The sequence below is a fragment of the Haliotis rubra genome, unplaced genomic scaffold (assembly GCF_003918875.1).
Source record: "Haliotis rubra isolate DU_JTF1 unplaced genomic scaffold, ASM391887v1 Scf914, whole genome shotgun sequence".
Lineage (NCBI taxonomy): Eukaryota > Metazoa > Mollusca > Gastropoda > Lepetellida > Haliotidae > Haliotis > Haliotis rubra.
The window spans coordinates 32,276-43,754 of record NW_025767651.1 but is presented as its reverse complement, the minus strand read 5'-3'; the positions used below and the strand labels follow the sequence as shown (position 1 = coordinate 43,754).

General features: G+C 41.4%; 1 protein-coding gene across 1 annotated transcript; it reads left to right on the top strand.

The window, feature by feature from the left end:
- Window positions 1-2,083: 2,083 nt before the first annotated feature.
- Window positions 2,084-10,973, top strand: LOC124264212 (indole-3-acetic acid-amido synthetase GH3.8-like). Its single transcript, XM_046698951.1, has 7 exons — window positions 2,084-2,092; window positions 4,585-5,289; window positions 6,073-6,279; window positions 7,389-7,516; window positions 7,865-7,998; window positions 9,426-9,508; window positions 10,740-10,973. Exons 1-7 carry the CDS (start codon window positions 2,084-2,086, stop codon window positions 10,971-10,973), a joined length of 1,500 nt encoding a protein of 499 aa, XP_046554907.1.
- Window positions 10,974-11,479: the final 506 nt, after the last annotated feature.

Below are 11,479 nucleotides of genomic sequence, written 5' to 3'. Positions count from 1 at the left end.
TGTGGGCGGGTGAATTATTTGTTATGAATTCAAATTTTGACTTATAAAATGCCGATAAAACTGTGGCAATAAATAACAGTCACTCAACCAATTAATTCTCTGGATACAGGTAAAACACAACAACCATTATATGCAGACCACTTTTAACATTAATATGCATTTTATGATCCGTGGTCGGATGAACTGTATGTAATGAATTCAAAATTTGACGTATAAAATATAGAAAATGGCTGCATGTAAGGGCCTTCTTTTATCTTTTTAAACTCTGAGGAATATTAGTTATGCAACCGTCTACGTTTTTAAAGTCGTGAGATAGCAGTATGTCCCATCATTCGTCCCCACTCGCCTCTTTCCGTAAACTCGGTATTCGGCTTGTCCCGGAATAACACGAGTGGGTCACGAATGGATGTCACATCTCTCGACGTTCTTCAATCTTCGTTCTTCGTACACTGTGAGATAGCTGGCCTGTTGACATGTACCGGATATGGCCAAGGCATAACACCTTCAGCCCTTTATTACGACCAGTTGTGAAATTACAAAATGTTTAAATGTCGAGAGCTTAAAACAGCTTTGCATGCACATGACCTTTAATGTGAAAATCATACCTACTGTCTTACAAATTATATAATCACTGCTTCTATGTTATGTTTCCACTGTATTTGTAGAGTATCTCTGTTTGGTAATGCCACTCCTGTGTGGTAGCCCTGTGGAGCGTTCGCTCGTCACGCTGAAGACCCGGGTTCGAATCCCCACATGGGTACGATGTGTGAAGCCCAAGTCTGGTGTCGCCCGCCGTGATATTGCTGGAATATTGCTAAAAGCGGCCTAAAACTAAACTCACTCATTCAATCACCCCTTTGTAGCGATTTGTAAGTTTCGTTAATGTTTTTCTTATAGGGCCTATAACTCTCGCGAGGCGCTTCTTCCCATACTAAGCTGGTTCCCGGCTTCCTTTGCGCGCGCCAACTTGCGATTTGCGAGACGGGGTCCAGCTTATTTCCGGTACCAGATTTCCGGTGACAAGCGTATATTCAAGAACCAGTTCTGGCTCCAAATAGGAGTGATTGAGTGAGTGAGTTTAGTTTTACGCCGCACTCAGCAATATTCCAGCTATATGGCAGCGGTCTGTAAATAATCCAGTCTGGACTAGACAATTCAGTGATCAACAGCATGAGCATCGATCTGCGCAATTGGGAACCTATGACATGTGTCAACCAAGTCAGCGAGCCTGACCACCTGATCCCGTTAGTCGCCTCTTACGACCAGCATAGTCGCCATTTGTGACAAGCATGGGTTGTTGAAGACCTATTCTACCCCGGATCTTCACGGGTCTCCAAATAGGACTTTACTACACATGGCCAAGTGTACGTTGTTTGTACTAAGTGCTAAGGTCTCGCCAAGTGTCGTCTCCTACTTATATCACTTTATCTTTGTTTCCAGATTTCACGCCAACTTTTTTATGTACAGACTGCAGTTCCTATTTTGTTCAATCGACACAAAATCCGGTCCAAGTTTCAGACAGCTATTCAAGCTTGTCAGATTTACATAAATTATGCATCATATAACTCGCCATAAAAGCATCAAATATCACTCGAAAAATAGAACACCAACAGAGACAAGTCAGTCTGTGTCCTCGTTCAAACAAAAAGCAGCATATTGTGGCTGGATCACACAAAGAGCATTTGAAAATGTTCCCATCGTTTTCACCAAGTGTTTTGTGTGCTGGTACTGTAGCTTTGTTCCTGGGTGGACTGAGTTTGATACTGGGTACGGTCCTACCCGTGTCCAGGATCCAGTATGTTGCAGGTATGTTATCATCATCATCCTAATCATTATAGGTTCATTAGCTGACCTTAACGTCAAATTAACGTTGTCATGGTTTTTGTGAGTCTATCATGTGCCCAGTAGATGACCTGAAATCTGTTCAGATCTGCTGGACGTATCAACATCACATATATTTAACATGTACTGTCTGGGGTTTTCCTCTAGGAGTTAATTAGTGGAAACTACAGCATTTGCGCTCATCGCTTTCAGAAACTATTGGATATATTGGTTGTAAATTCGTGCTCATCCAGGATCCATTATGTTGCAGGTACGTTTACATAATGTTCCTAATCTGAATAAGTTCATTAGATCACACTGACGTCAAGGTGAGCTCCTGTCGTTATTTTGTGAGTTCGTCCGTCTGTCCAATAGGGCTGAATTGAAATATCTTTATCTCAAAATCTGTTTCCCCGACCGCGTCATACCAAAAGACGTTTAAATATGGTACTTGTTGGTCCCTGCCTGGCGCTCGGCATTAATGGGTACAACAAGGACTGGTCGGCTCGAGTCAGTATAATGTGTCTGAGTGGGGTATTCATGCTTCACTGCGGCATGGTATCTCAGTGGGCTAGCACTATAAAACCAGCAGTGGTAGTACAAGCAGCCGCACATACACATACACACGCATGCACGTCGTCATAATACGCGCAATATTCTCCAGCGCGACGTTCAACCCAATTTCACCTCACCTCACCTCGTACAAAGGATAGAACAGGCAGACACACACATACACACGCATGCACGTCGTCATAATACGCGAAATATTCTCCAGCACGACTTTAAACCCAATTTCACCTCACCTCACCTAGAACACACTCACCTCATAATACCGAAATATTCTCCACGCGACGTTACCCAATTTCACCTCACCTCAAAATCTGCTGATCACTTTTAGAGATCCAAACATATTTACATAAATTCTTGATTTAGATATTTCATCTTCAAACCGACATTACTTAACATATTTTGTCTGTGGTTTGACTCAAGAAATTAACATTGAATACAAATGTAAACTACAGGGCTCGCGCAAATTATTTGTCAGAACCATTAGCTATATTGATCCTACATTTTTAAAGTGTGTTTGCAACATTCTTTTTTACAAAATAGTAACGTCCATTCTAAATATAGATATTTATGAATACACAATGCCATCTTGAAAGTGGTCAAATGTAGCATATGTTTAACTTGGGATTACACTTTCTCAGTAAAGTACAGATTTTAGTACTTTTGTTGGGTTGAGTCCCATCCGGGATTCGAACCAACACTCTCAGAGCCAGGCACTTAATCGCCACCACACAAAGTCAGCCGCCTTTCCCGCTCAGCCACCGCGACAACTGGTTGTCTAGACCACGGATATTTTGTGACGGCAATTATGAAAAATAGATTGTTTGTAGCAAGTATTGTAAGCCCATCTGAGTATCAACATTTCGCCTTTTATTTTGTCTCTCCTTATGTATTTTAACTGTTGAGCAACCAGACGCATTTTATAGTGTTTACTCTGTCTACACATAAATGGCGGCTTTTGGAGGCCAAGTCCACTACCTATGTACTGAGTATATGCTCTTTTTAAAACTGCTGACAACATATATTGAAGCATCTAGCATCACTGTCTACTAAAAGAAAGAGTTTGTTTCCGTGTATGGACTTGAAATATGATCTATGAAATATGAAATAAGTCATAATTCCTATGCAAGAATATGGAATTGCAAATTTACTCAGAATAAATGTCCTGATTGTTGATGGACAACATCACTTGTCCAGAACATCTTTATTGTCACTTTAGCACTGGATGAAGGTGAACTGTTATACTTGATGCACTCTGGCTTATGGGTTCCCCGAATCTGAAGCGGTATGAGCTATGTCATATATACCGTTGCAGATAGATTCGTGAACAGTGGAATAGTGCCGTACACTATTCTATTTCATTACATTACAGGAACTTCATGTTTCCTGTATTAGCTATTTATTTGGAGACCCGCGAAGATTCGCGGTTAGAAATGATCTTCAGTAACCCATGCTTGTCGTAAGAGGTGACTAACGGGATCGGATGGTCAGGCTCGCTGAGATGTTGACACATGTCATCGGATCCCAAATGTGTGTGCTCATGCTGTTGATCACTGGATTGTCTGGTCCAGACTCGATTATTTACAGACCGCCACCATCTAGCTATAATATTATTATAGAGTGCGGCGTACAACTACTCACACATTCATATATTTGGAGTTAAGGTAAAGCTTAAAATATCATCCTTAGCGAACATATTGACGGTTTTTCCTGGACTGACTGATTCTCTAAGAGACACTGCATCCATACTTCTTTAACCATCCTTTCATGCCAGCACTGTGTATTAAAGGTATTAAGCATTTGGAATCGTAGACTTGTTATTGAGATGCATACGATACATCTAATTCAGGCTGTATAAACGTATCATTTGGTACACAGTGACTTGACCACTAATTCATTGCAGGTTCCGGACTTGGAGTTTTACTTCTTCTATTGAGTTTCCTCTTGATGGACGTCATAAGACTGGGCCCAAGTCGTCATCATACATGGACATCGCTTTTGAAGCAGTATATATGGATAAAGAAACTTTATATCAAAGCATACGTGACACCCAGCTACCTTCCTGTCCTTCAAGATGCAATAAATCATCAAAGAAATGTCCTTGGAAGCATCCTCAAGAGGGGTTCAGGAACTGCATATGGACTCGATAACGCCTTTGATTCTGTTACATGTCTGGCAGAATTTCGGTCTCAACAGCCTTTTACATCCCATGAGAACTATGACAAGTACATCCAGCGTATCGTACAAGGGGAGTCTGATGTGATGTTTCCAGGACAACCTGACTACTTTGCTGTGACTTCCGGGACTTCTTCGGGGAAAAGTAGGCCATATCCCAGACAACTCGTGTCAGATTTGCAGAGGCTAATGATTCACAATGTCCACACAAAGAGGAAGCTGTTGGATGTAGCCAACGTTGGCAAACTCAAGTTCTGGCTAGACGTGAGGGCGGCAGCGATTTTCACGCGAACACCAAGTGGTGTCAGGCGAGGTCCTCTAAGTGCAGCTGGGGCCTTCATCTGTCCCTTTAGACCATCACCTGATGCTGCGTATGAAATAAGACAGGAGCAGGCATCCTTGTATGTCCATGCATTGTTCGGTCTGACGTGTAAAGACGTCACCTTGCTAAGCTGCCTCACAGCACCAACAGCCTTGAACTTCTTCAGGGTCATCGAGACACGGTGGGAAGCCATGTGTGATGATATAGAACATGGAAACATCTGCAAGTGTCCTGGTCTGCAGGACGATGTGAGGATCAAGCTTCAGAAGCATCTGACTGCTGATGCAGAGAGAGCTGGTGAACTGAGATGTATCTTCAAGGAAGGCTTCCACAATATTGGACCACGAGTCTGGCCATGTTTGTCAGTGGTACACACAGCGGCATCTGGAACCTACATTCCAGCGGTGAGAAACTAAGACACAGTTTGAAAGTATTTGATGTTGCAACCCCATATATTTTCTAAACAAAATTGACGTATGTCTGGCCTATAAAGTTATAAAAACAATCTTTATTGCCATTCTGTCTATGGTCGAATCACCCGCTGTTCATGTTGTATTCATGCGCCACCCCCAGGTCCATTTTATGACAGCTTGAATGGTATTAAAGTGCAACGTATAGGTGAGCCCTTACAATGCTATCAAGTGATGACCTTGATGACGTCACATTGCTACGACATCGCTGCACTGCAAGTCTAATGGTAGTACTGTGTTCAGAGATGTATATGTTTCATTGAAAAGTAATGAAGAGTGATTTTTGATGATAAATAGAATCTCATCCGCGTGTGTAATGATATCAATTATATCAACACTTGTTGATAAATGTAAAAATATTTGTAATTTTATCAACCTGTGTTGATATAATTGATATTCGTAGACACTTGGGTGAGATTCACTACATATAACAAGACATGTTCCAGATAAAATAGCATCTGCATTTTTCAAAAGGACATTAAAACATCATTTACTTATATGTGACGGCATCGTGATTTTCAAGTGGCTATTCTGAGGCAAAAATACACAGACCAACTACCCGTTTTTTTTGTTGGCGTTGAATGTTAACAAAGTGCAGTAATAAATATATAACAATATACGTTCCAGATCAATCAAAAAGTTTCTAACGAGCGAGTTGTTTCAACAGGACATAAACATCAGTTAGTGTCTATCATTTCACAGCATCTTGACTTTCAGGTGAACATTCTGAGACAGAAGTACCTAGTGGACATCCCAATAACCTCCAGCAAACACATGGCGTCCGAGGGGTTGTATGGCGCCAACATGAACATTATAGACCAGATGAAGACGGAGTACACCATCCTCCCTGATCATATGTTTTACGAATTCATCCATGAAGTTGATGTTGATCAGGATAATCCACAGTCGTTGCTGGCTCATGAGGTTGGAACATTTTTTGTTTCTTTTGAATCACTTTGCCGAAATATTCATGATCTATTCACCTTGTGTGAGAACACGTTACCACAAACAACAAAGAAATGTTATATAATTAACAAATTGTATTCTAAAATCAAAGCGCCTTTGAGCAGCTGGGCTGGATGTTGGCGCTATACAAATGTTAGTATAATAATCCAAATATAATAATAAAATGAACTACGTTTACAAATCACTATAAAGGAATTGCAATGGCACTCCAAATTATATGGATGTATAAATTCAAAGTCAGAATGAAAGTATCATCAAAATGCCATCCTTGAAATGACACCAAATTCGAACGTTGTCAGCTTCTTCCAAAGAGTGTACCCGCGGCCGTCTGGGCAAGAGCTTTGAGTTCTGGGTCCTTGTAACCTACACACCTTTTCCTTTCTCAACAGACTAACAGTGAGAATGTTTATTACCCTCCCTTGAAAATTTAGACAGGTCGAAAGAATGGTCTATGAAAGTAACTGGTATCATTCTGAGAGGAAATTAGCCTCGCCTAAGCACGAGTAACAACACTGGAAGGAAACATACCTGGAAGTTCCTTTTCAAGATTTTCAGTACTTTCTGAAGCTCATTGACAAACAACAGGATCAGCCAAACATTTTCCCTCTGCCAGATCTTTACAATTGGCAAGTCCACACCTTCAAGAGAGGGTCAACAGCTCCAACTTGAGGAACAAATTTTCAACCGTCACTATTGTTAGTGGCATCAAGTATAGACCATCAGAGCTGATGGCCTCGCCTGGGGCCACAACTGTCTGTGGGGCCTCGTGTTGTAGGCTCATGATTTAAGGGTTGTGCTCTGGGGACATTGCAATTTCATAATCGAGGATGAATTCCTTTTTGTTTCTGTCTGTTGAGTTGGGTTTGTATAAGTGCGGTACCATATCTAAACAAACACATGCACATTGTGTGAGTGACGGGTGCTTCTCGTCAAGCTCATCCTTAGAGCGAAAACGTGATGTCCACACAGATTTTCAGAACTCCATTCCTATAACTTTCATCACTGTTTTACAAAGTGTTTCGACAGGCAATCGAGACTGACTGTTCCTTCGCAACTGTGTCCTCCAGGTGGACATTGGGCAGAGTTATGAGATGGTCATCACCAACTGGTCAGGACTGTACAGATATCGGACAGGAGATATCATCCGTGTTACCAGCTTCACTGGTCAGGCGCCAAACTATGTTTTACAACAACGGTGAGTATAATGAACGATGATGTTGTGGAACTCTTTTAAGTCTTCACATGTGAATCATCAGAGGTTGTTGTGAACTGTTAAACGATTGTAGACAGTGAAACCTTGTTATACCGGACAGTTGCTTTCTCAGAGGAACTGCTCAGATTACCACATTTTTCTAGTTCACGAATCACGAATAACGTTTTCCTGGCAGATTTAATTGTGATATCAAATTCCTCATCGGTGTTTTTTGTTCATGTCGGTGTGTGTTTTGGTATGGGTGTGGTGGTGGGAAGAAGGGGTGCAATGCTGCTTCTGTCCTTGTCAGATGTTACGTGTCACCTGTGACCTCCCTGTTGTATCCTGCAGGAAAGGAGACGGGTACGGCATGTATCCAGAGTTCCTGTTCACTGAGGCTGTTTCGAAAGCTTCCAGAACGTGGACGTCTGGGACGATGTTCAACTACATGGCTGTCGGCAACTTCATCGTTGAGGAACTGACAGGTGATTGCAAACATAGGGTAAACGGGGAACCCAAGTCAAATTCTGACTAAAATAGAGTAGCAGGTCGCACCGGGTTGGAATAAATTGATTCATTTTGTTTGTGATGTTGGAAACATACATACATATATATCCTGTTTTGATATATATATATATATATATATATATATATATATATATATATATATATGTATGTATGTATGTATGTATGTATGTATGTATGTATGTATGTATATATGTATGTATGTATGTATGTATGTATGTATGTATGTATGTATGTATGTATGTATGTGTATGTATGTATGTATGTATGTATGTATGTATGTATGTATGTATGTATGTATGTATGTATGTATGTATGTATGTATGTATGTATGTATGTATGTATGTATATCTATCTATCTATATCTTTTGTTCTTTCGGGTCTGTTTAATCTATCCTATTTACGTCCACACAGATGACTAAAAGGGGCAAAACGACGATGTTTCCAACATCACAAACAAAATGAGTCAATTTATTCCCTATATGTTTGGACGGCTTTCATTTTTTCCTAATAAAATCAGCTTTGGTCAAATATTTGCCATGTACATATTCAATCTTCACATATTACTCTGTGAACACCTACAAAATCTGCTTTTTCAGACTTGGGTAATACTATATATTTCATTATATGAACGTGGCACAAGATGGCATGGTTATCTAGAAACGTTCTACTTCTGGAAACAATCGGTGATTGAAATCGTGAGCTTCGATCAAAGCAGCTGGACAACAAGACAGGTATATGGTTGTGATGAATTTGTTTGGTAGTGGGTCAGGTGTTTATAGTGAGGCAGGTGTTTATAGTGGGTCAGGTGTTTATAGTGGGTCAGGTGTTTATAGTGAGGCAGGTGTTTATAGTGGGTCAGGTGTTTATAGTGGGTCAGGTGTTTACAGTGAGGCAGGTGTTTATAGTGAGGGAGGTGTTTATAGTTCGTCAGGTGTTTTTAGTGGGTCAGGTGTTTATAGTGAGTTAGGTGTTTGTAGTGGGTCAGGTGTTTGTAGTGAGTCAGGTATTTGTTAATTAGGTGGGCGTTTGGTAGTGAGACAGACATTTTGTAGAGAATTCTGTGTTTAGTAGTGAGGTTGGTGTTTGATAGTGACGCAGATGTTTGGTGGTGAGTCGGGTGTTTTTAATTAGGTGGGTTTCGGGTAGTGAAGGAGGCACTTGAATTGGGTCTTTAGTAGAGGTAGATGGGTGTTTAGTAGTGAGGTAGATTGGTGGTCAGTTGAGTGTTTAATAGTGAGGCAGACATTTGGTGGTGAGTAGTAAGGCGGTGATCAGTAGCAAGACGGTAGGAGAGATGAGGGAACACTTCTGAACCAACAACTGCAACAGTTTCCATAACGGGTTCAAATGCGTACGTATAACTGATAATTTATACCACTTACAGGCGAAATATCTACGACAGCGCATGTGTATGTCTTCATAGAAATGCTTGGTGATGGAGCTTTGACCGATCGGGAAAAACATATGGTATGTAGACTCGGTTTCAGAGATTAAATTAACTTTTTTTAAACCTTTTTTTTCCTTTTTTAAAGATTTAATATTTTAATCCATGGCTTCAACGAAATGTTGATGCACAAAATCTAACATGATGTAGATGTTATCCAAAATGTGAAGAATATTTCGAAAACATTTCCAGTGTCCGCTATAAAATGACCAAGTACTCCAATTCAAGAACAGAAATGTTGAGAATGTTTATCTATCTGGTGTATCTTAACGGTCTCATGGTTAGCCATGTATAACTGAGGTGAAAGTAATACACGGTTCTGTTGTACATAGGCTGTTCTGTGGAATTGTCCGCCCACGTATAGCCTGTGTTTATACTCCAACAACCTGTTCCTGCAGAATTGCGTCACTGTTGGGATACTTTGTCACATTGACACTTGTGCTACTGATGGGATACTTTGTCACATTGACACTCGCGTCACTGCATTGTCATAGTGACACCATTGTCACTGTTGGGTCACATTGTCACGCTGACGTCACTGTTGGTCACACTCTTACACTGACGTCACTGTTGGGTCAGAATGTCACGCTGACGTCTCTGTTGGTCACAATGTCACGCTGACGTCACTGTTGGTCACACTGTTACACTGACGTCACTGTTGGTCACACTGTCACACTGACGTCACTGTTGGTCACACTGTCACACTGACGTCACTGTTGGTCACACTGTCACGTTGACGTCACTGTTGGTCACACTGTTACCCTGACGTCACTGTTGGGTCACATTGTCACGCTGACGTCACTGTTGGGTCAAACTGTCATGCTGACGTCACTGTTGGTCACATTGTCACGCTGACATCACTGTTGGGTCACACTGTCACGCTGACGTCACTGTTGGTTACACGTTTGACGTCACTGTTGGGTCACACTGTTACACTGACGTCACTGTTGGGTCACATTGTCACGCTGACGTCACTGTTGGTCACACTGTTACACTGACGTCACTGTTGGTCACACGTTTGACGTCACTGTTGGGTCACACTGTCACGCTGACGTCACTGTTGGGTCACACTATCACACTGATGTCACTGTTGGGTCACACTGTCACACTGCCACTGTTCGTCTCATTGTCTGTCACCCTGAGACATACATTGTATGTGACTGTCTGATCTACATTGTCTGTCACCCTGTTACTTCAGTCACTATGTGTTTAAGACCTCGATTTGATGACCAGTGACATTATAATTGTTTCCAGATCGACGAGAGTCTTCAAGAAACCCAGGATGGGTACAAATGGTTACGTTGCCATGGGAACTATGCCCCTGCTGTCGTCGTTCAAGTGAGACCTGGGACGTTGGAGGAAGTGAAGAAGATTTACATGAAGCTAAACCCCGACCTTCACGCCCAACAGTTCAAGTACCCAAAGTTTATCAAGCACAAGGACGTTGTAGCTTGTCTGCTCTCCCACAGACTGAAGTCTACCAGTTGATGACGTCTATCAGCTGATTAATAACATACAGCATTTCCTCTAATAAGCGCCGGGCCCCTAATAAGCGCCGGGGGAAAGCAGCGGTTTAAGAAATATAAGCGCCGGGTCTCTTATAAGCGCCGGGTACGTTTTTTATAAATGTATTCACCCTTGATCTAAAAATAGATATATTAAGGAATGGTCCCTAAGTTCACTCACAATTAATTACGGTACACCCAGTAAACGCAATAAGCGCAAGACCTCCAAAAAACACCGGGGCTGGAGTCCGGGCGCTTATTAGAGGAAATACGGTACCTTGTGTATCATAAATCAACTCTTTCTGCTGATCTCATAACATACTTTCTGTATGCCAAATCAAGTATACCAGTATATGTCATATCGAGTCTTGTGTATGCTGAGTGTTGTGTACCTGTTGGTCTCCTAAATTCTGACGGATGCTAAATCTAGTCTACCTGCTGATCTTAAAACGTTAGGTATATGCTAAACCTAGTCTATTTATTGGTCTT